The 24164-nt window shown below is 51.5% G+C and overlaps 2 protein-coding genes across 2 annotated transcripts in view; one reads left to right on the top strand and one right to left on the bottom strand.

Moving 5' to 3' along the window:
* Abcc6 (ATP binding cassette subfamily C member 6) overlaps nucleotides 1-16669 on the bottom strand; it is a 49814-nt gene extending 33145 nt beyond the window's left edge. The window contains 12 exon segments of the mRNA XM_028880202.2: nucleotides 481-642; nucleotides 2290-2467; nucleotides 3608-3805; nucleotides 4301-4432; nucleotides 5241-5302; nucleotides 6498-6557; nucleotides 6559-6624; nucleotides 7957-8085; nucleotides 8215-8258; nucleotides 8261-8339; nucleotides 15514-15696; nucleotides 16558-16669. Coding sequence (XP_028736035.1) covers nucleotides 481-642; nucleotides 2290-2467; nucleotides 3608-3805; nucleotides 4301-4432; nucleotides 5241-5302; nucleotides 6498-6557; nucleotides 6559-6624; nucleotides 7957-8085; nucleotides 8215-8258; nucleotides 8261-8339; nucleotides 15514-15696; nucleotides 16558-16611 — 1347 coding nt within the window. The 5' untranslated portion in view covers nucleotides 16612-16669.
* A 2953-nt stretch (nucleotides 16670-19622) lies between these two features.
* Nucleotides 19623-24164, top strand: part of LOC114700538 (nodal modulator 1) — a 63905-nt gene continuing 59363 nt past the window's right edge. The window contains exon 1 of the mRNA XM_028880201.2: nucleotides 19623-19789. Coding sequence (XP_028736034.1) covers nucleotides 19640-19789 — 150 coding nt within the window. The 5' untranslated portion in view covers nucleotides 19623-19639. The remainder of the gene's footprint in view (nucleotides 19790-24164) is intronic.

Here is a 24164-nt window from a genome sequence, read left to right as displayed (position 1 = left end):
GTAGTAATGGTAAGGATCACATCTGGATGGGTGTGGTGGCACACTCCTGCAATCAGCACCCGGAAGGTGTTCAAGGCCAGCCTCAACTATGTAGGAGTTTGAGGTTAGCCAGGGCTATACAAGGTTTTGCCTCAAAATACCCAAACCCCAAATGAAACCAAACTAAAACTCCAAAGTGGGGGACAAGTTCATCAATATAACCAGCAGCATTTCATGAAAGAAGGAACTGAGTTCCAGAAAGGGCTAGCCTCTGCTATAAGTCAAGCCAAGGCCACTCAGTCCAAGACTCTTCCCATTACGTCATCTTGTACTCTGCAGATGGAGACTGGGCTAGAGGAAGAGGAGGAGAAAAGGAAGAGGAACCAGAAGAGGAAGAACCAGAAGGAAGAGGAGGAGAAAAGGAAGAGGAACCAGAAGAGGAAGAACCAGAAGGAAGAGGAGGAGGCTATGGAAGCTCAAGCCCACTTCTCTGCTCCACACCTGCCACAGGTAGACAAAGCAGACTATGATCCAGAGGAAGAGCAGCCACAGCGCATTGAGGTAGAGGACACTCTCCGTCAGCCGCTGTATGTCCACCGACACCAGGTTGACCACATCCCCTGCTGCACTGGACTTCCTGGAACCACTGGACAGCACCAGGACCTGGGCAGGTATGGAGAAGAGGGCATGAGGAGGGAAGGACGGGAGTGGGCACTGAGTGCAGGCCCAGCCTCAGTTTACCATCTGTGCAGCGAACCTGTAAACTCCAAGCCAGCCTCGCAAGGTGGGCATGAGGATCTGGGATGGAGGAGCACATTATTGAAAATAAAAAAGCTAGACAGGTGGTGATCTTGGCTCATTCGCCTTATGCTAGAGATGCCCGTGCCCATACTGAGAGCAGCCTCCTTTCCCCAGATGCCAGGGCCAGAGCCAGGCTGCACTGCGCTCATCTCTCTCCCCCAGACTCTAGAGTCGCTTTGGTAAATGCAACTAGGTCTGTGGTTACATTGCACCTCAAGGGTTGTTAAAAAGTAAAAAGCGATCCTGAATCAATGTGGTCCCTATTTTACAGCAAAGGAAACTGAGGAAGAAGAAGCAGAGCAACTTGCCCCAAGTCAGAGAGAGACCTGTAGGCCATGAATTCAGGACCCCTGGGCCATGCCACAGGCAGCACAGGGTGCTGGATTCTCTCTGAGCCCCTCTGGCTCCAACACCTTTCTCTGGCGGCCTCTGATCCATCTGATCCTGGAGTCCCGGGACCCCTCAGCATGATGAATGCTGCTTCTCCCTGCCCTTGATCCATGGAGTGTAGAACTCTCCACTCAACACGTCTTTACAGAGGCTGGCTGGCGCCCCACCCACAGTGACTCAGCACTGAAGCTTCTACCCCCGACTCCCCGCCCGCGGCCTCCTGAGAACTTCAGTGGAGACAGGCTCGCTGGCACAGCCCGCAGCAGAGCGCGAAGGTGTTTATAGTTCATTTCAATGGAAGTTATGCCAAGTGCCAGGAAGGTGTCTCCCTGAAGGTCAGGGCAGGTCAGATCTCTGAGGATCAAAGGCTACCTTGCTGGGGTAGGCAGTATTTCCTCTTGAGGTCAAGGGAAGTCAGACATGGAGACTCTTGTGGGATGTCTGCATCCTCACAGGAATGCACCTAACCCGCTGTTGAAACAATGGACCCCTTGAAACTGGCATTTCCCCGGGAGTCTCATGCTGGGAGAGTGAAAAGACTGAAGCCTGAGGGGAACTTGTCTTTGGGAGAGATTTCACAGGGTCCTGACAACTTGCCTGAGCACTTTGCAGAAAAGACAGTTGGGTGAGGTCGCACCCAACCAGAACTGCTTAGCCAGACACACCTCTTACCCTCTGTTTATATCTAAACCTCACAGTCAGGATCCCAAAGATGGACTCCGGGGTGTTGGCCACCGGGTGTCTTTGCTTCTCTTCCCAACGTGGCCACACTGGGTAAACCTCCTGTCTCTGCCTTCCTTGGTCACTTGTCTCTTTAACTGGCCTGTTGGGAAAAATGCCCCGCCCAGCTTTCTGGCTGCAGCCTCGGCTCTGACCACAACACTTCTAGTAACGTTTGTTCTCCCTGCCTGGTTGAGATGCTTCAAGCCCGTGTCTGCTGCAGTCCCTGGCGGCACTCCTACGGAACAAAAGCCAGTGAAGAGGCTAAGAGATGAAGAGATGTGCTTGGGGAAGTCCCAGGGCTGAACCACAGAGACGTAAGAGTGCAGGAAAGAGAACGGCTGTGTGAGGGTCCAGCGCGCAGTACGCATGCTGCACGCTCTGGCCCCGGGGGCTCACCTTTCTGTACACCAGGCCGGTGATGGCTGTGCGCAGCCTCATCTGTAGGACCTTGACTCTGTACATGTGCTGCTGCTCAAACAACGTCTGTAGGCAGGCTGACAAGAACATCAGCACAGCCAGGAGCCAGCCCGTCCACGCTGGGGAGTCGCGGTCGCCCATGAACTCCAGAAACAGGCTAGGGTGCGGGAAGAGGGACAGGCCGTGAGGCCGGGCTGTACCACCTGGGTGCAGAGTCAGTCCGTGGTGGTCTTCTGAACAAGTGGCCACAGTTGTTTCCACCCTGTCCACACTTCCTTTCGATGTGGGAGTCATGTGGTCCAGGCTGGCTTCGAACTCACTATGTCCACCATGACCTTGAGTTTCTGAGCCTGCTGTCTCTACTTCCTGAGAGCTAGGATACAGGCGTGTACCATCACTTCCAGTTTGTGTGGTGCTAGGGATCAAACCCAGGGCTTGGTGCATGCCAGGCAAAGGCGTTACCAACTGAGCTACAGACCAAACTGAAGCCCTGCTTTGGCTTTTGTTGGGGACAGGACGTCATTCTGTGGTTCAGGTCTCAAGCGTGTGGCCCTGCTGCCTCGGGCTCTTGAGTGTTGTGATCACAAACCTGTACCAGCAGGCCCGGCTTTACTTTCTATTTTGAGACAAGGTTTCAATAAGTGACCGGGGCTGGCCTAGAACCCGTGGTGTAGCCCAGGCTAGCCTAGAACTTGCAGTCTTTCTCCTTTAACCTCCTGAGTGGGAAGGACAGCCCCTCACCACCAGGCCTGGCTCAATACTCCATCTCTTAAATCTGGACCAGGCACCAGCTCTGGCTTTTCAGACAAGGGGAGGTAGTTATTGTGCCAACATCAGGCTTTGCCTTGGGTGTGTGTGGCTTTTGTCCTGCCTCCCAGGGTCATATCCAATAGCACTGGTAGGCCTGCGATGGTCTCTTAGGGGATGGAAATTGCATGGAGCAGAGACATGTAGCCTAGGTCACCTCAGACAAGCTCATCTGGGCCTACTCAATCACCAGCCACAAACGCATGAGTGAGCCCCCTCAGTGGGAGCCAGTCCAAACTGCCCATCCACACATCCTGACCAGCTAGGTGAGTGCCTGTGACTTTAAGCCTCTCATCTTGGGGATGATCGGTTAGCCCCAAAAGCTAACTGATAGCAGTCAGGTGACAGGTGCGGTCCTGTGTCCTTCTGGGGGTCGGTCACTTTCTCCTCCATGTCTTCTCCACTCCTGCAGCCTTACTGTCCTGAGTCCCAGATGTCCACACACGGGCAGAAAGAGCCCAAACTCTTCATCCCAGAAGGCTGTCCTCACCTGAGGAGCTTGGGGACAGCGAACCTGAAGGCATCACTGATGACCAGGCTGAGGGTCCCCAGCAGGAAAGTGGACCGGAACACATGCCAGATAGCCCTGAGCAGCGGGCCCCGCTGGCTCCTCTCTGGCTGCAGGAAGGCCTCTGTCTCAGGGGCTCCCACACCACGGTTCCCTTTGCTTTTAAACTCCTTGGAGTGCCTGGTAGAGAGGAGACATGGGTGTGGGCCCACATTAGACTCGTGGCTCTAGCGAGTCAACAAACTCTGGCTGTTTTATTATTATTGTTGTTGTTTGAGACAAGGTCATTCTGTAGCCTGGCTAACCTTGAACTCAGAGCACTGCTGGGGTCCCGGATAGGACTTAGGGGCCCTGGGTGAGCACTGCAGGGCCTCTGGGTCTCAGATGGGCACTGCTTAGGGCCTTTCCACCATGATGCCCACTTTTAGGGTATTGAAGAGGGCCCCCATTTAGAATCTCTGTTAGGTCACACACAGCACTCTGGGAAGAAGTGTGCACCTTGAGTCCAGTCAGTGATCGGCTGGTGCTTGGTGGGAACCACCGACAGGCTGGGCGTGTGTCAGGGGAGCTGAAGAGGGGAGTGGGTGGAACAGGTCGTTTGAGGAGTGCTCTTTGCCAGGCTCCCCGGCTGGAGCGCTAGCTCACCACCGCTCACCACTGCTCACCACCACTCACCCCGGCAGCACACGGCGGTCCTTCCTCCATTCCCTTTCCAGCTGGGAAACGAGCTCCTCTGAAGAGTTTTCTCTTCCAAGTGACCAGAGGTCTTTCGGTTCCAGCAGTTTCCTGTAGCCCCTCCACAGGAGCCTGTGAAAGAGGGGTCACCAGAGCAAGCTCCCCCAGCCGGCCCTGGACAAGAGCTTCCCCTTCGTGTTGTCGGGAAGATCAAAGATCTGAAACAAGTTTGGATCCTGGACTTCTGCCTCCCAGAGAGGGTCTGCAAATGGTTAATTGTTTGGGGGTCCTGGGGGTAAGCGATTTGACATAGAATCTGGGTGACACTCCAGTGTGGCACAAAATAGCATGGCCGGTGAATGCCATGTTTGGGAAGCAGGGTTTGAGGCCCCTCGTGGAGCTATTGGAAGATCCTGTGCACCCAGAGTGCCGAGTCCTTCATCTGCTGAATGACTGCCAGGGGCCAGGCCCTGGGCAAGGGCTTTGCGTCCTGCAGTTCATTCAGATCAAGCTGCTCTGCTTCTGAGGTCTGGCTGGAGCGAGAGCAGGACGGGCCCTGATGGGTGGCTGTGGCCTTGGTTCACAGGAGACCAGCTGGAGCTGCTTTCTCCTCCACCCTGGGGGGTAGAGGCTTGGGCTTTTTACTCTCACTCCTGGTGCTCAGCATGCAGTAGGTGCTAATTAAACCCGGTGCAGTGATGGAAGCTGATTTTAGTCAGCGCCTGCTATGTGCAAACTGAGTATATTCTGCTTGGTGGAGGTAGAGTTATCCCCATCTTACAGAGGGTATGACCGAGGCTCTGGTGTTTCAAGCTCAGAGGCCAGGTAAAGAAGGCCTGGGTAAGCCTGGGAGGGACCTCTGGGGGATGATCAGCGCTGACAAGTGAGAACAGCAGTAACATGGGTCAGGGGTACCACTCCAGCCCCATGCCTCACTCACCCAGAAGCCCACCAGAACATGGCCTTGGAGGGAAATGAGGCCTCAGTCTCTGGACACGGATTCTGGAAAAGACAACAGGCCGGGGAGGAAACAGTGACAGTGTCCACCTGTCGTCCCGGCACTTAGGAAGCTGAGGCAGGAGGAAAGAGAGCTCTGGTCCACCCTGGGTTACATGGTAAGGCCCTATCTCAAAAAAGGACAGGCTGGCCTTGGTCTCACAGCCCATGGTGAGCAGGTGGCCAAGGTTAGGGAGATGGTGAACTGACCATGAGTTCAATGAGTGGTGAAGTCCAGTGTCTCTTTACTACAGAGAGCTATCGGTAAGCTGTCAAGGCAATAAGGGCTGGAGGACCAGGCATGGTGGCTCATACCTTTGATTCCAGCGGTAGGGACTGGCAGATCTCTATATGTAAGGTCAACCTGGCTTACATATCAAGGTCCAGGCCAGCCAAGGCCGCATAGTGAGACCAAAAGGGCTAGAGGGCTAATGGAGTGAATAATGCAGAACAAGAGGTACTCAGAAGAATCGCTGTTACTTTACTGAGACCAGGAAGTTCTCTACCTGGCATAGTAGCTCACGCCTATAATCCCAAGACTCTGGAAGTAGGAAGATTGCTGTGAGTTCAAGACTAGCCTGGGCTCCCTAGTGAATTCCAGGCTGCCCTGGGCTTCAGTGTGAGAGCCTGCCTTAAAAACAACAAGAACAGCAGCAGCAGCAACAACAACAACAACAGCAACAATGAACCTCAAAGCAAGGACCATGTTATGAATATGAGATATGGGGCCCAGTGACAGTGTGTGATGGGGGGGGGGAGAAGGGGTGTTGAGGGCTATCACTTCCAGGTCCATCACTGCTTCCTGTCCCCCTTGGGTGTGAGGAGTTCCCCCACGCAATCCCACCACCCCAACGGAGCTGCTCTCATCACCATGATGGACTGAAAACCTCTACAACTGTGAGCCAAGATAAGCTCCTCATTCAGCCGTTCCTTCAGATATCTGTCACAGCGAGGAGACAGTAACTAATACACCATTCACAAGGAAGATGTGTCCCGTGACTTTGCAATCCTCCTGCCTTCCAGGGCTGAGGTCACAGCAGATGCCTCCAGGATGGGCCATGCTAAATGGCTGAACGAATAACAACAGGAAAACACAACTTGTGTTCTAGGCCAACTGCCTTTGACCACATGGGGGTGTTGACATCAGAAGGGACCCAGCGATAAAGGAGGTGCTGAGCTCAGTACACAGTGGCTGACTTACCAGTGTCTGGGAGTCTTCCAAGAAGAAGGATGGCTGGTCCACCAGACAGGACAGCGCGAAACTGGGCTACCACCAGAGACAAGCAGAGGTAGGTGGCCAGGTGGTCGAGGGGCTCATGGTGGAAGCTCTGTGGGGACAGAGAAGCCCCAGGAGTGGCACTCAGAAACAGTGAAGGGGTTGTAGTGGTCTAGGTTGAGACTGAACATGGGTCCTGAGGCCTGGAGCAATTTCTAGAGAGGAACCAAGCCCTGGCTCATGAAAGCATGGTCCTAGCATCGTAGCCACCCTGGCTCACAAACATGTGCCTTAATGTGTGAGTGAGTCCAGCCTCTGGGGCAGTAACAGGAGGGGCGCTGGGTGTCTTCCTCCTTTCTAGCCCTGCGGTGACTGAATCAGAATGGCCCCCATGGGCTCATATACTCGAATGCTTAGTCACCAGGGAGTGACATTATTCAAAAGGATTAGAAAGATTAAGAGGTGTGACCTGATTGGAGAAAGTGTGTCACTGGGTGGGCTTTGAGGTTTAATAAGCCCATGTCAAGCCCAGGGTCTCTGCATATTGGATGAACTCTCAGCTCCTTCTCCAGCACCATGGCTGACTGGCTGCCGCCATGCTCCCCACCATGATGACAATGGACTCACCTCTGAAACTGTAAGCCCACCTCCAATTAAATGCTTTCTTTTATAAGAGTTGCCTTGGTCTCTTCACAGCGATAGAATGGTGGCTAAGACAAGCCCCAACCTCTTGTTTAGCTGATTTTATCAGCAACTATTCAGCACTGGCTTCTCCACAATCTTACCGTGTCCAACCTGCCCTGATTACCCAAGCACCAGCTGGATGTGATGGTGCACACCTGAACTTCCCACAAGCAGGAGGAGGATCATGAGTTTGAGGCCAGCCTGAACTACAGTGTGAGACCAGTCTCAAAAACAAAACAAAATGCCGGGTGGTGGTGGCGGCGGCGGCGGCGGCGGCACACGCCTTTAGTCCCAGCACTCGAGAGGCAGAGCCAGGCAGATCTCTGTGAGTTCGAGGCCAGCCTGGGCTACAGAGCGAGATCCAGGGAGGACAGAAACTACACAGAGAAACCCTGTCTTGAAAAACCAAAAAAAAAAAAAAAAAAAAAAAAAAAAAAAAAAAAAAAAAAAAAAAAAGGAGAAAAGAAAAACAAAACAACAACAAGAAGAAGAGAGAGAATAAGGCAGAGAGTGGTAGATCAAGACACACACGTCCTCCTGGCCTCTGCACACGTATGTACATAGCACAGCCTCAGACACATCCACATATGCACATAGCACACTGCACCCTACAAATGGTATAATCATTATCTATCAGTTCAAAACATAATAAAATACGTTGGATGGGAGGTACTTGTGGGGGAGGGTGTGTCGCGTGTGGAAAACGGGACAGAACAGAGGTTTGACGCCACCCTGTGGGCTTCCCCAGGGCCCCACTCACCCCTGCAGAGGCCCGCCGGGCGGTGTCGATAGCTGGCAGGAGACAGCAAAGCAGCCAGTACCCAAAGAGCACCCCAGATGCCCGGACTCCCTTCTTCCTCTCCATGTGAATCAGGAAGGTGGCAAAGCTCTAGACAAGAAAGGGTGGGGGGCAGAAGGGGAAGCTCCCAGGGTCCCCACCTTCTCCACGCTCCTGCACCACAGGAAAGCAGCAGCAGGGGGGGGGGGCGAGCTGGGCTCCTGCACAGGCGGTGATTACCATGGTGGTGAGCCACACGGTAGGCTGAAGGAGAAGCTCTGGTGCTGGGGCATCCCCTGGTGGATCCTCCACAGAGGCATGGCCACGTTGAACGTGTATAGAAGTATGAGGGCAAAGCCAAGCACCTGGAGAAACAGACTCATAAGACTGCCAGGGGAAAAAGAAAAACGGAGGCAGACTGGAGAAGCCTGATGGGGCTCTGTCAGTGACGTCATCGATGTGTCCTCCCTGCTCGGGAGGCATTGAGACCCATCCTGACCTTCAACTCATGTCAAAAATGCTCAGCAATAGCTCGCGCCTATCCAGTGTTTCGCAAGCCACAGAAGAAGCCGGAAGAGTGCGTGCTGGGGTGACGTAGGGTGTGAAGTGAGGGTTAGTTGCTAGGTGAAAGATTATGTCTTCTTTGGATGCCGCTTTAGGATGAGTGGTCCTGCCGGGCTCTTTCGGACTTGAGACAGACTGTTTGCTAATCGCAAGCCCCAACTTCAAGTGCTCTTGGGAAGGTGATGTTGAAACACCTGACTGCTCCAGTGGATCCCCACCAGTTAAAGCAGACCCTGGAACGCCTCTCTGCCACACTTTTCAGGACTAGCCTGCTGCAGCTGTGCCCCGGTAGAGCTAGTGACCTCTACGTCTGCCTTCTGGTCCTGGCGATTCTTTTTCCACCTGCCTCAGTATTGTCACCCCTAACACGGTGTTTGGGGGACCCTCATTAGGACCTCTCTCCACTCTTGGCTTGGTCTCTTTTCTCGCATATTTGTGGTGGTGAGCTGATCAACCCACCAGCAACTGCAGGTCTCTGGCTGAGACTGGAGGCCTGCAGGCTGTGACCTGAGGGCACCGTCGTCACCTGTCAGGGTGCAAACTAAGACGTTCCTTCCAGCTCCCGTGGAAAGCCTTGCTTCCTGTTTGCAGTGGATGGACCCTGGCCAAGGGTGCACTTCGGTGGAAACTGAAGGGGGCAGAAAAAGGGGGGTGGCTAGCCAGAAACTGCTGGTGGTCACTCTCCCTCCTGGGAGCCTCCTCAGCTCCTCCCGGCTAATCGGCACACACTGTGGGAGTCCTCCTAACGTTTGCTGTCCCAGTCCACTCTGCCTCTTGGTGAGAGCCATCCGGACCAAGCCTCTGGACCTGAGTTTGCCTCTGCTGGATCTTCTGCCTCCCGTCCAGTAAGTGGAATCTCTCCTTTCCTGTATGAACCTGACTGGTCATCAGAATAATATGGCCTCAAGCTGTAGATTGGCCTGGTGCCTGCAGACAGTTTAGCCATGTGTCAATGGCCATGTGTAGGCGATGTCCCTGTAGAGAGGTGCCTCCGGTCCTCTCTGGGTGACCAGAGTGGCGTACTGACCACAAAGGAACCTCATAGGAACACCCACTCTCAGACCTGTCACGGGACAGTCATCGATGTCCCTCCCAGCTCCCCTCCGTGCTGTGTTCTTACCAACTGCCACGGATTTCACCCTTAGCCTCTACAGAAGAGACATTAAACCTTCCTGTGTAATGTCACCTGCCCACAAAATGGGTATCAGCAGACCCGAGCCCTCCGAGGCACTCTAGACCATCTCACATTCTGCGGCTTGACCTGTTCTATCAGAATCTTTGAAAGTAAATGTGTTGTTGGCTGGGCGGTGGCGGTGCGCACGCCTTTAGTCCCAGCACTCGGGAGGCAGAGCCAGGTGGATCTCTGTGAGTTCGAGGCCAGCCTGGGCTACAGAGCGAGAGCCAGGACAGGCACCAAGACTACACAGAGAAACCCTGTCTCCAAAAACAAAACCAAAAACAAAACAAAAAAAGTAAATGTATTGTAAAGAAGACAAGTGTTCTGGGTCCAGCATGCCGTGGCTGGAGCCAACAGCCAGCGCCCTGTCTAGGTTGCACCACAGTGCTGTCCTCTCTTCCTCCCCAACTGTAGCCAGTTGCTAGCACTTCCCGTCCTCCACGGGAGCAGATGCCCTTTGTATCCTAGACTGTAGCCTCAGGGTTGACGTGCAGACATTTTTAGCTGTCTATTTTTTTCTCTTTCTCTGTGCTTATACTGACATAACTCACTGTCCAAGGTCATCTGTCCAAATTATCCTTACTAATTTTTGCAAAACTGCAACACTCTGAAACTCTCAGACTCTTATAAGGTGAAGGACAAAAGGTATTTAAGAAAAAGCCTTTAGGGCTGGAGTGATGGCTCAGTGGTTAAGAACACTGACTGCTCTTCCAGAGGTTCTGAGTTCAATTCCCAGCAACCACATGGTGGCTCACAACCATCTGTAGTGAAATTTGGTGCCCTCTTCTGGCCTGCAGGGACACATGCAGACAGAACACTGTATACATAATAAGTAAATAAATCTTTTTTTTTTTTAAAGTCAACACTTAAAAAAAAGAAACCTTAAAAAAAATCTACGAAACAATAAAGTCCTCCTGAGACCCACAACGAGTGAAAGCCTCAGAGTTTAGCAATGTGGAACTGGGGGTGGGATTGGAGGAGATACACCTATAAAATCAGCCCTGGGGAGATGGAAGTACACACAGCAGAAGTTCAATGTCAGCCAGAGCTACCTAGCAACTTCCAGCCAACCTGGGCTACCTGAGACCTTATCTTAAAAGAAAAAAAAAAAAAAAAAAAAAAAGCAAAAAGTATAAAAAGTGCCTTAGTCAGGGTTTCTATTGCTGTGCGAGACACCGTGACCATGGCGTCTTGTAAAGGAAAACATTTCATTGTATCTCTCACAGCGATAGAAACCCTAACTAAGACAGTAAGAATGAGGATATAGTTTTGTTAAGGAAAGAATATTAGCTTGGGATGGCAAGGGTTTTGTATGATAAAATTTGAATTTGCTCTTAGGTAAAAATGATTGGCTGCTTCCAAAATAAAAAGGGAAAGCTGGGGGCAGATGACAAGGGCAAGTCCACGGCACCAGGGCAGAGTAAGTCCCGAGCGATGAACCTTCAAGATGGCCTAAGTGTGACAGCTAAACACACTGGCAGACTCCAGGACACCGACATACGACCGCAAGAGGCCTCTCATCAAAGCTTCAGACCCGGATCTGCTCTTGGTGACCTTACAGAAAGCCATCTTAAGGAACAAACATTTTATGTTTGGTGGGAATATTCCTGATGTTTTCTACTAACTTTCTTTCCTGTCTTTTAACTACTTGAAAAACAGTCTTCTGATAAGTTTATCAGAAATCTGTTTACTTTAGTGTACACATGACCGTGAAAACTAAAATCCATTGCCTCCTTTACAAACCTAGCTAAGTCTCTTTCTGAGGGGTCAACAACCAGAATTGAGACAAATGAGGGTAAAGACAGAGGAGAGCCAACACAAGATCAGCTTGGGGGGGGGGCAACAAGCCTTCCTCTCAAAAGGCCCTGGGACCCTGCAGGCCACTTTGTCCTCTTGATTAGACAGGCCACAGACACAAGAGGCCAGGCTCGAACCAGGGTGTGCCAAGAAGAAAAGGATTACGGGGAGAGATGCCCCTGCATGCTTAAGGGAAGCTGAGCTCACATGGGGAGGAAAACTGTTCCGTCCTCAGGTGACGTAAGTATAGAGGAAAGGTAGAGGACCAGGGCCTCCTAGGTCCCTACGAGTGAGCCTGCCAAGCCTTCGGCTGACCTGACGGCCAAAGGGAGAGGGTTAGGGTTTGGCCCCATCATTACTAACAGTATAAAACAAAATTTCACCAGATCCTGACCAGAATTCATATCAAAACCCACTGTAGCTGGGCACGTGGTACTCTCGTGGCTGTTAAAAGAGAGCCACCGGCATACTTAAAGGAGTGTTATCAGGTCCTATTAAGTCCTGACCGGAACGGCTCTCAAGTCCCAGGAAGACAAAACTGTACTTTTCAAAAAGCCTTCCAGGTGAGAATCATGAGAGTTGTACGGGAATGATAAACTGAGGACTTAGATCTCCTTTTCAAAGGAGACTGCAGGCCAGCCAGCTTCAGAGAAGTGAGTCTCTGGGTCTAGGATACACAGCTCTTGTTTTAAAGTCATTAAGGGGGAACAGCATATTCATTATTTTTTATTATTTGTATTATATGTAAATAAATATAACATTATTTACTTACATGTATGTGTCTGTGTGCATGCATGGGTGGGTGTGCAAACACAGTCACAGCACCCATGTGGAAGTCAGAGGGCAACCTATGGGGGAGTGATTTTTCTCCTCTCCCTGTGTGGACTCTGAGGTTTGAACTCAGATCATCAGGTTTTGGGACAAGTACCTTTACCTACTGAGGCATCTTGCTTGTCTGCCCTCACCCCCTTTTAATCATCTATCTATCTATCTATCTATCTATCTATCTATCTATCTATCTATCTATCAAGGTTTTTCGAGACAGGGTTTCTCTGAGTAGTTTTGGTGCATGTCCTAGATCTTTCTCTATAGACCAGGCTGGCCTCGAACTCACAGAGATCCACCTGGCTCTGCCTCCCAAGTGCTGGGATTAAAGGTGTGCCCCGGCTTTCACCCTCTTTTAAATTGGAGACAGGTCCCATTATGTTGACTTGATTGTCCTAGGACCTCTTAGGTAGATCAGGTTAGCCTCAAACTTGAAATGATTGTCCTGCCTGTGCCTCTCAAGTGCTCTACCAACAAATCCTTTCTTAACTTCCCTGAAAATCTCCTCAAGATGTTCTGTTCTTAGTAAAAACCAATTCATTTAGCTTTAAACAAATAAAAATTTAGGGTCCCCTATTTAGGGTGCCCTCCATTACTGAAAAAAAAAAGCTGAAAAAAGGATTCTTCATCCCTGTGTGTCTGTTACATGTATTTCCAGGCTTGACCTACACAGGCCACCTTTTACTCCAGACTTTAAAACATATTCCTTGGGCCAGTGGGATGGCTCAGCAGGTAAAGAGCCAAGCCTAATGAATTGAGTTCGAGCCCCAGGACCCAAGAAGGGAAGGATGGACACTACCCGCTGCTTTGTGGGTCCACACACATTCGCACACAAAATAAAGTTTAAAAATGTAATTTTAAAAAAAAAAGCACTGACTGTAAAAAACAAAGCAAAACACATCTCTTGGCCTCTCTTGTGAGTCTTGAGACCCAGGAGGACCCCCAGCACGTCAGGGTGACAGCCACACATTTACAGAGGTGTCACAGAAAGTGAATCCTCTGCCCCTGTGCCGCCCCCCCCCCCCCCCCCCCCCCCCCCCGGCCAGCCGCCATCTTTCCTCCCACTCACTGCTTCGGTGAGTGCGGTCATGGCCGCCTCTTACCCCTCTGGCAGGCCTCCAGTACCGACTGCTCTGTATTTTCAGTCTTTTAAACAAATCAAGTTTGTTTCTTCCAGAACGCAACAGAACTGACTTCTGATAGTTACACATGCCAAGCATGGCTGCCCATGCCCCTGATCCTAGCCCTGGGGAGGGAGAGGTATGTGGATCTTGTGAATTCAAGGCCAGCCTGGGCTACATAATGAGGCTTGTTCAGAAAAGAATTTTTTTTTTTTTTTTTTTACAACAAAGGTATTAATATTAGCCCATCTTTTCTGAGCTGGATCTTGAAGTTTGGGGTTTTTTTTTAATTTATTTATTTATTATGTATACAGCATGTATGACTGCAGGCCAGAAGAGAGCATCAGATCTCGTTACAGATTGTGAGCCACCATGTGGTTGCTGGAATTGAACTCAGGACTCTGGAAAGTAGTCAGTGCTCTTAACTTTGAGCATCTTCCAGCTTGGTTTGTTTTTTAAGACAGGATTTCACTGGTAGTCCTGGCTGCCCTGGAATTTGTTCTGTAGATCAGGCTGGCTTTGAACTCACAGAGATCCACCTGCCTCTGCCTCCCAAGTGCTGGGATTAAAGGAATTCACCATCACCACCTGACTGCAATTTCTACACTGGACCAAACGGGACAAAACCTCCGGGGGGCCTCTTGTCAATAAACTGGTTATTACTTAAACCAATAGATGCACATCCTCAACATAACCAGCCTGAATACCCACATACATGACAGGGTGTTACACCCACAAAACCCACAACTCTACCACAGAAAGTGCTCTGACAGTGATTCCACCCCCCTCGCCCCAAGAGTCTTCACAACTTTGTCCCTCGGAATGGGCCATCTTAATACGTCCATCCTCAACTCCTGTCCCTCTCAGGGACATCTGTCAGACCGACAATAGACAGGACCACATCTGTTCAGCTGGAAGAATGTACTTAAGGGACCATCACCCAAACGTCAAAGATTTGACATGGTTGCATCTGTTGGGGGTGAAGTGTGGCTGCAGGTTTAGGATGGGTGGTCACATCGAACCATTTCTCACTTAAGGCAGGACCGTCACTGTCTCAAGGCCAGGTTGCTCCCTGCCTCCTCGATTCTATACCATGGTTTGATCTCTCTGTAGAACCTCCCCAAGGAAACGTCCCCCCAGAATGCCCCCACGCCGTCTCCCTGCCTACTCAGTGCCACGCTGTACCACAGCTTATCCAATAACCTCTACTTCTGCCGTTTTTCTGCCCCGCAAATACTTTTAATCCCACATCGCTGGGCTGTCTGTGCTAAGGGTCATGGGCATGGCGTAGGATCTCTACTAGGAAGTCCTGGAGAGGGACGGGGCTGTGCGGATGGCTCAGTGGAGGATGTTTGTTATGTCAGCGTTCACCAAAGAACCGTAAAAGGGTTGTACAGCAATTTTTAAAAATGCTCAGCTGGACTGCAAGTAAGGAGAAAACAAGCATGGAGCTGTTTGGAAGTGTTGCTCAGTGGTAGCTGTGTAAGCACGAGGCTCTGGGATCTACCCCCAATACAATGGGGCAAGGCAATAAGTAAACTGGTGTCTGGCTCATGCCTGTGACCCCAGAAATTGGGAGGGGAGGCAGGGGGGTCAGGAGCTCAGGGTCATCCTTAGCTACATAGTGAGTTTGAAACAAGCCTGTGCTACATAGGACCCTGTCCTAACAAAACAAAACAAAACAAAACAAATAAACAAAATACCTGCTAAAGTTATAAAAAAAAAGACTCATCTTCGTATGGCTCTAAAATTACCATTTGCACCCCAATGTACCTACAGTAAATGAGAAATGTCAGGTCACTGTAGCTATTTGATTTTCTTGGTGTGAGAGTGTGTGTAGATTTGCACAATCACAAAATCTGTTTGTGAGAACTTTGACCCGTGGGTTTCTCTCTGGCCCTCTTCACTATTGACCCATTTGGCTAACAGCGTCCCTTCTCGTCTCTGTCCTGTGTTCTTGCTCATGGGAGGCGTGGAGTCTCTGCCGGGTTCCAGCCTGCCCCCCACACAGCTGGCTGCCTCCCCACTCCCTGGTTCCAGGTTCCCCGTGGCTACCATTTTGACCTTGAAGAGGTGGGACATCCGGAGGTAGCGCCTGCCATGGCGATGGATGTAGAACAGGTAGATGGGGCCGAGGACCCAGAGGTACAAGGGGGGCGCCCAGCCCCCAGCTGCTCTCAGGAAGCACAGGCTGAGCAACCGATGGGCCACAGGCTCCGGCTCTGTCTGGTTCCAGACCTGAATAGAACATCAGGGACGCCATTAGGATGCCGCCTGGGCCTCAATCTCACCGGCCCGTGGGGACGGACATTACACGAAAATATTCCAAGCCCTCCCTGCTGAGCCTTTTCTTTCTCAGCTCTTTCCATCCTGTCATCAACTCCAGAAGGCAGATCAAGTTACACCGACTTAGCTTATGGGGAAGTAGAGGCCCAGAGCAGGTACGGAACTTGCCTAACGCTAGTCAGCTGGGGGGCAGTGGGGCTGGGACTGGCTTTGAACTTGTGATCCTCTGGTTTCAGCTTCCCAAGTGCTGGGCTTACAGATGAGTGACACCATGTCTGACTTGGCTGGTACCCTTTATCAGAACTCTGATGGTAGTTGCTACTGTCCCCATTTCATAGACCAGTAGACTGAGGTACCAAAAGGGAACTGCGCCCCCAAACAGGATGTGGCAGAGCTGATTGTGCCCTCTTCTGTCAAGGAGGGATAATAGAGTCTCCCTGTACAAACTGCCTGAAGCAACCTAACTTGCTGAACTCACAGCACCCTGCACGGAACCAGCCCTCTGTGAACACCAGCTCTGAACTGCTAATCTGGTCTTTATCGGCCGGAGTCCAGGCTCTAGAGTAAGGTCTAGATGAGGAAGGCAGGGACAGAGGAGATGCCGGTCCACTAGCTTTATGTAAATAAGAATCTAAGTCCCCAGTCTTAAACCCTGCTGGGCTCTTCAGGGCCCCAGGCTTTGGTGAAGGGGTCTGGATTTGTCACTGCTCAGCTCAATGTCCTTATTGCTTCCCGAGGGCAAGAATTTGGGGCCTTTCTCAGCAGCTGAGCTCTCCTTGCACCAGGGAAGAGAGAGGGGCAGATGGGACTCACCCTCAGACCGGTGCAGGGCTCTCCAGGCGCGGCCATTGGGCGCCCTCTGTCCATCAACCCTTGGTCTGTCTGTCCCAGAGCAGCCTTCAGAGCCAGGCGCCAGACTGGGGAAGAGGCGGGCCCGGGCGGGTTTGACTGGGATTGGAGCTGGGAAGCGGAGAGGCCCCGGGCAAGGTCCAGCAGCACAGGGAGGTGGAGCTGGTGCTTGGCGAGGTGATTCTGGAACCTCGGTGCCGGGACACTTCCACCTTCCTCTCTGTGGGAAGCCCCTTCCAAACTTCCTGCACACTCTGGGCCCAGCCATCGCAGGAGGGTGCCCTTAGGAAAGACAACAGATTAGTAACTTAAGCGTTCAGCAACTGGGGACCAATGTGGGCTAGATGCGGGCGCTGGGAAGAATGTAAAGAGTCTTACTTTAAAAAGCATTTTTGCCAAGCGGTGGTGGTGCACGCCTTTAACCCCAGCACTCGGGAAGCAGAGGAAGGCAGATCTCTGTGAGTGCGAGGCCAGCCTGGTCTACGGACCAAGTTCCAGGACAGCGAAAGCTGTTGTTACACAGAGAAACTCTGTTTCAGAGAGGTGGGGGTGGGGAAATTAAAATTACTTATTCAAGTGTGTGAATTCATTTGAGAGAATGAATTCAAAGGAAAATCAACTGGACAAATCTCAGGCATACGAGAGAAAAAAAAACCTTCAAAATGTTTTTCTCTGCAAGTGTTAGAATTGGGATGAAAATAAAATGTAAATATCTCCTTTAATATTATTATGAACTTAAATAATACGTTTTGATTAAGAAAACATCATTTAGCCAGACAGGTGGCATATGCTTTTAATCCCAGCACACAGGAGGCAGAGGCAGGCTGATCTCAGTGAGTCTGAGGCTAGCCAGGGCTACCTAGTTAGATGCTGTTTCAAAAATGGCATCATTTTTAACAGAAAAGCCATGCCAACAGAAATACATCCGTTATAATAAAGAAGCCAGATCACAGATTTCATTTCATTATGTGCACGTATGGGGTATGTTGACACAAAACCACAGCTTTTATCTTAAAGGGAAGAAGATAGTTTATTCTGGAGCCATTTTGAGCTGTGGCCCAGGAACGCAGATTTGGGTCACCCCAGATCCCATCTTCTGTCAGTGTTCTGAGTTATATGGGACAGCTGAAGAAAGAGGGTCACTCCAAGATGACTTTAGGCCTCACAGGCAGCCAGGAGGTCCAGCCTAGATGAACTGAACCTCAGACGCCTGTGCAGAGCGTAAACGTTGTTTTTAGAGTAAGACAAGTTCCTCATACCAAAGCCCCTGATCTAATCTGTGTTTTGTGAGGAAAGCATCACACCCTGCAGCTTTGGTCCTTGTTGTGCACTGTTTGAAGTATTCAGTCATGCCAGACGTTCCAGGGCCCTCTTGTGGCTGAAGTCATGCAAAGGCTGTAAAGGTCCTTCAGAAAAACAGCGCGGGGCTGTTTCTAGCCGGGCGTGGTGGCGCACACCTTTAATCCCAGCACTCGGGAGGCAGAGCCAGGCGGATCTCTGTGAGTTCGAGCCAGCTGGCTACCAAGTGAGCTCCAGGAAAGCGCAAAGCTACACAGAGAAACCCTGTCTCAAAAAAACCAAAAAAAAAAAAAAAGAAAAACAGCGCCATACATAGATAACAGAGAATGGTCACGGTTTTCTACAGTGATTTCTTCAAGGTCTAAATACCTCCAACAAACAACTGTATCCTTCTGATGTTGGCCCTAGACACGATTGGCTCTGCTAGATTTTCACTAAGGTCTTCCAACATGCAGCTTCACGAAGTTTTTATGGTTTTACAGAACAGAGAAAGTCATAAATTAAGGCAAGTTTAGAATATGTTGATGAGCATGTCAGAGAAGCAGGTGCATGCAGCAAGATGGAGGAGCCTTTCCTGTAGTCCAAGATGCTATCTGAGGACCTTCTTCAGCACAGGGACGGAGGGCACAGGGGATGGTGTGGCTGTCCCAGAGGGCCAGAACTGGCCCAAGATAAGGCCATTAGCCTCTGGGCCTGCAACATTCCAGCCTCTCCACTACTGACATTCTAACCAGCCAGGTTCTTTTCAGGAGTTTTTGTTCACAGTGTACACATGCATGCAGAGGTCAGGCTCTGAGTGTCATCCTCAGGAAGGGGTCCACAGCCTCTCTTCGTCCTGAAGCTTACCCGTTAGACTAGACAGTGAGCCCCAGGGTCCTCTCGTCTCCACCTCCCCAGTGCTGGCCACCACAGCTGGCATGGTTTGGGGATCAAACTCAGATCTTTAGGTCACAAGGCAAACACTTTGTGCCATGGGCCCAGGATACCCCTCAGTGCTACCCCCACCCACCACCCCTTATTCTCTGGTTACACTGGTACTTCCTGTGTAACCCAAGCAGGGCTTGAACTCATGGAAGTCCTCCTGCCTCAGCCCCATGAGTGCAGGGATTGATTATTAGCCACGTTCAATGTGTACGTGTACCAATGCTGGGGAGTGTTTTTAGGGTCTTGCTAGGCATGCACTGAGCTATTTCCCCGGCCCTTTTAAATATTTTACATTTTATTTTCAGACAGTGTCTAAAGATGTCCAGGTTGCTTTTGAACTTGCTCTGTAGCTCAGGCAGGCCTTGAACTTGTCTGGCTACAACGAGATTTTGTTATAGAGTTAAGGTGGGAATGCAGGAAGGAGAACCAAGTAACAAATGTCTAAAGGGCTTTTTGAAATTACAACTGACTTGTGAAGTATGTGAGTCAAGCGATTTGGGACTTGCTGACTACGTCAATCAACAAAAAAGCTCTCGGTTGTTGACACTGAATCTGAAAGCCTGTCGGGGTCGCTCCTTGCAGAGGCTGCGCGGAGTCCTCCAGGACGCCAGAGGCGCCAGCGGCCGCGACTCCGGGCGGAGCGCGCGTCCTGGCGGTCTTTCTTGGGGGGCGTGGCGCAGGGCCGCGGCGCGCCTGCGCGGAGCGGCGCCGGGGCGTGACCCGGGCTTGTCAGGCCAGCGAGGAGGAGGAAGGAGCCGGCTGCGTGCGGTGTGAGGGGCGGGACCGGGCGGGCTGCGGAGGGTAGGCACGCGGAGGCCGGGCCATGCGTGCGAGCCGGGGTGCCGCGGCGCCGCTGCTGCCGCTGCTGCTGCTGCTGAGCGGCGCGGGGCGGGCGGGCGGCTCCGAGGACATCGTGGTCGGCTGCGGAGGCTTCGTGAAGTCGGACGTGGAGATCAACTACTCGCTCATCGAGGTGAGCCGCCGCGCGTGGCGGGCCGGCTGTGTGACCCCGGGCCAGGCTCTCGGCGGCTCTGCACCCTTCCCCAGCCGCGCCGAGGGGCGGGGACGGAGAGGGCCTGCTAGACCCCGGCTCCCCCAGACCAGGACCCCTGAACCTCAGATCCGCCCGACCCATATTGTAGAACCTGGAAACCACACGTGTCACTCTCCAGCCTGCGAACCCCAGGGTTCGGACCCGTCGTTCCTTCATCCTTCCCGGGGTGCCTTTGAAGAAGATCGATTCCCATCGCTCAGTCCTGACATAGAGCAGTAGAGCAACCCCTGGGGCTGTGAAGCCGCCTCCCCTTCCCCACCTCTCCTTTCCGTTTCAAAGTGCAGAGTTGCTGGAATTACACTAGAGATTTGTGAAGCTATTTTTGACTGAGCCGAAAGTTGTGTGGAATGGTTATCAGCCCAGTGGGATTCTGACCCAGAAAGCCCGTGAGAAGAAGAAGGGGTGGGGTGGGGTGGGGTGGGCAGAAGTAGACACAGGGGCCCGGAGGGAGAGCAAGGCCTGGTTTTCCCGAGGAGACTGGTAGTGGGGCCAGAGAAGGGAGGGGAGGAGGTAGACAGGTGCCCATCCCGGAGGAGAAATGTAGTGCCAAAGAGAAGGGCATGCGAGGCCCCTTTGAGCTGTCCCAGTGCTGGCAATGGCCACCTTTAACATGTCACTTAGGACTGGGGGAAAAGGTGAGAAGCCGTCCCCACCCTGCCTTCCCTTTGGCCTTTGTCCAAACCCCAGTCTGTAAGATGGTGTTAGAAGCGGCAGAACCTAGAAGCATGATTTCCTAAGGCGGAGAATCAGTTGTCCTCTTCCGGGCTTTCCGTGTGTGCCTCGCAAGTTGGTTGGCTGATTTATATTTTATTTTGCAATTTTTTTTGAGACAAAGTTCTCATATAGCCCAAGCTGGCCTCAAGTTCAATATAACCAAGGCTGGCTTTGAACTCTGGACTCTCTTGCTTCCAAAGGGCTGGATTACAGGAGGATGCCTTGGGTCCTTCTACCCAGGGCTCCTTGGGAACTGCTGGTGACATGTTCCCAGGTGCCTCTGCCACCTCCTGGCTTTGCAGAATTGGGCATCTCAGAAGCTGCTTTGGAGAGGCTTTCCAGTTTGGGCTTCCTGCAGCGTTGGGAGGAAGGAGAAGGCAGTGGGGTGCTGTCACCCCCATGCACTAACAGGGAGAAAGAGAGCAGAAAATGGGTTTTGTGGCCCATTGTGAACTGTGCTTCTCGAGCCCTAGGGTTCCTTGTCCACTATGTCCCTTGTCCAATAACGTCTTGAGCAACCATCCTTTTGCAATCTCTGCTTACGACATCAGACATTTCATGTATGTAATCCCCACGTAGATGTATGTTGCCCTTTTCTGATCTGTACTTTATGAAAGATGTACTGTATGATCCAGAGAGCGAAGTATGGCAGCCAGTTCGTCCATCATTAAACGGAGCACTCAACACATCTGGCAGAAATTGATGGAGGAAGTCAGCTGGAGTCCTCAGTACAGTAAAAGAACATTACACCGTATAGAGATGAACCATCAAGTCAAGGGCTTATAGCATCCATCAGAAACAGACTGGGGAGGTTGAGGCGTCAGCCAGAGTCCTGCTTGAGCTTTTTCTCCATGTTTGAGCTTCCCATGGCTGAACTTGTGACTTCCCCAGGCACTTTTGTTTCATGGGATGGACAGTAGTGACATCTGTTAGGAATAGTTCACCTTCCAGCTGTTCTCGATGATGTGTAGTTTTACTCCTGGGTGTTCTGCTGTCCTCTTCCCTCCCTGTCACAGGGATGGGACCAGTCCTTGGAAGACACTTTTAGACAAGCATGCTTAGGTCTAAAATGGGGATAGGACAAGACTGCTCCCAGAGCCAACTTCTCAGTGAGCTCAAACAGCATGTGACAATTGACCAATACAATGCATTTTATAGCATATAAGTAATCTGGGTTTTTCAGTCTCCCCTCCTCCCCCTTTCCCCCTCCCCTTTTCTCCTCTTTTTTTTTTTTCTTCTTCTTTTGAGACATGCCCAGGTGGTCTGGAACCCCTGATCCTCCTGCCCTGGCCTCCCAGATGCTGGACCTGTAGAGGCTGCAGCCACACCTGACTGCTCTCCCATCCTTCTTTTCCCTGTTTCTGCCCGGGGTGCCTTCCTCCAAAGAAACTATGTACTGAGCATATACCGAAGGCTTGTCTCAGATGGGGGGATCTCAGTGCAGAGAAAGGACCAGACAGAGCTCTGGATGTGACATTCTGATCTTTAATAGTAGCCGCTACAGATAACAAGAATTCCAGGGGCGGGAGAGATGTCTCGGTGCTTGAAAGTACTTGCTGCTCTTGCAGAGGACCAGGGTCAGTTCTCGACACTCTCAGGATGGTCTACAACTGTCTGTAATTCCAGTCCCAGGGGATCCACCTCCCTCTGGCCTCTGGATATCAGACACCCATGTGGTGCACAGATATCGATACAAAACACTCATACATAAAAATAAATAAATCTTTTAAAAAAACGATAGGTTCTAGTGGTTTAACAGCCAGAATTGACATCAGAACCAGGTTCTTGGACTCGGGGAGAAAGGTTCAGTCAGTGAAGTGATTGCTGTGCAGCGTGAGGACCCGAGTCCCATCCCCAGAACCCATGTGGTTAAACAGGCCAGCCTAGCCTACTTGGTGAGTTCCGGGCCTTCGAGAGACTCTTGTCTCAACAACCCAAGTGGACAGCTCCTAAGGAGTGGCAGCTGAAGTTACCTTTGGCTTGCACGCACGCACGCACGCCCGCACGCACGCACGCACGCACGCACGCACGCACGCACGCACGCACAGTGTTTCTCCTGATAAGCAGCATCTTCAAGTTGCAGGGCCTGGCTTAGGTGGAGCAGGGAGACGGCGACTCCCTTGGCTGCTGCCTCCTGGTCCTCTAGCTAGTGTCTACTGCAGTGCACGCATCTGGATTTCTTTATGGCCTAGAGCAAATTTGTCTTCACACTTAACTGGCTAGCCGGACTCTAAAGTCAATAAGTCGATGTCTGGGCTGTGTGGAGTGTAACCTGATTATTGCCCAGGAGCGCTACAGTCCATTCCTTCCTTCACACCGCCGGTTCCAAAGAGTGCTGCTTATATGTTTTCTAAGACTCCACTGGATCATATCTGTATTTTTGCCACAGAATATTCTTTTTTAAAAACTGCGTTCATGTGTATCTGTCTATGGTTATGTGCACATGAATGCGGTGCCCTTAGAGGCTGGAAGAGGGCATTGGATCCCTAGAGCTGGAAATGAACTCTGGTCCTCTGCAGGAGCTGCAAGTGCTCCTAACTGCTGAGTTTCTCCGCAGCCCCGACACTCATATTTTAGAGGTGAGGCTCTTTGATGTCATCTGACCCGAATGTGTCTTTACAGATTGGGACACTGAGGTTCCGAGTCATTGAGTCACGCAGGCCGGCTTAGGGAGTTTGCCTGTGACCCTCTGGTGTGTCTCCGCCCGATGGTGCTGAGAGAGAGAGGCAGTACGTAGAACACTCTTGCTTTTGAGTGTTCACTCTGTGCCCGCTGCTTACCGCGCCACTGTGAGTAAGCGCAGCCATCCTGAAGCAGGGCGTCTCTAGTTTTACCAGGAAGAAGCTCGGCTTCTGGAGGTACCATGACTTTGTCAAGGTCACCCAGTGTAGGGGAGTCCCTGATACAGCTTTGTGCCTTTCAGCTGAGAGGTTTGTGTCTGCAGAGGCTTAGGGTGCAGCCATTGTAGCGGGCCTTGAAAGTGAATGCATTGGATGTCTTCCACATCAATCTTGGTTCTGATGATGGCAGTGGAGGGTTTTAGGGGAATATTCTTCTAAGTATCTAGAATCATTTGGGGCCCCCATGCTCATCCTGGACCTTCTGGGTAAAGCCTTTTGGGGGGCAGCTCAGGAATCTGCCTCCTGACTTGCCTTTGTGTCTAAACTGCAGTGCTGGGGGACTGAGGGGCAGGCAGTCATGGGTTTAAACACATGTTATTGCGTGTGTCCAGGGTTTAAACACATGTTATTGCGTGTGTCCACACGTGCTGTGTGAGGTCAGAGAACGACCTTGTGGAGTCCGTCCTGTCCTTCAACCTTGATGTGGGTTCCGTTGATGTAGGTTCCAGGACTTGCATGCCGGTCTCCAGGCTTGTGCAGTAGAGGCTCAGCCTGTTGAGCATCCTGCTGGCCTGGGAATCTGGATTTTCACTGGTGCCTTGCCAACAGCAAAATTAGAAAGCTTTAGACTCGGAAATCTACACAAACAAAAGCGCTACAGCTACTTACGCAAACTGAGAAGCTTCAAACAACAAGACTTTGGGGGTAGGCTGAGGTGGTTTCAATAAAAGAATCATGAG

This window comes from Peromyscus leucopus, chromosome 1 (genome assembly GCF_004664715.2).
Source record: "Peromyscus leucopus breed LL Stock chromosome 1, UCI_PerLeu_2.1, whole genome shotgun sequence".
Lineage (NCBI taxonomy): Eukaryota > Metazoa > Chordata > Mammalia > Rodentia > Cricetidae > Peromyscus > Peromyscus leucopus.
This window is presented reverse-complemented; position numbering and strand designations above follow the sequence as displayed.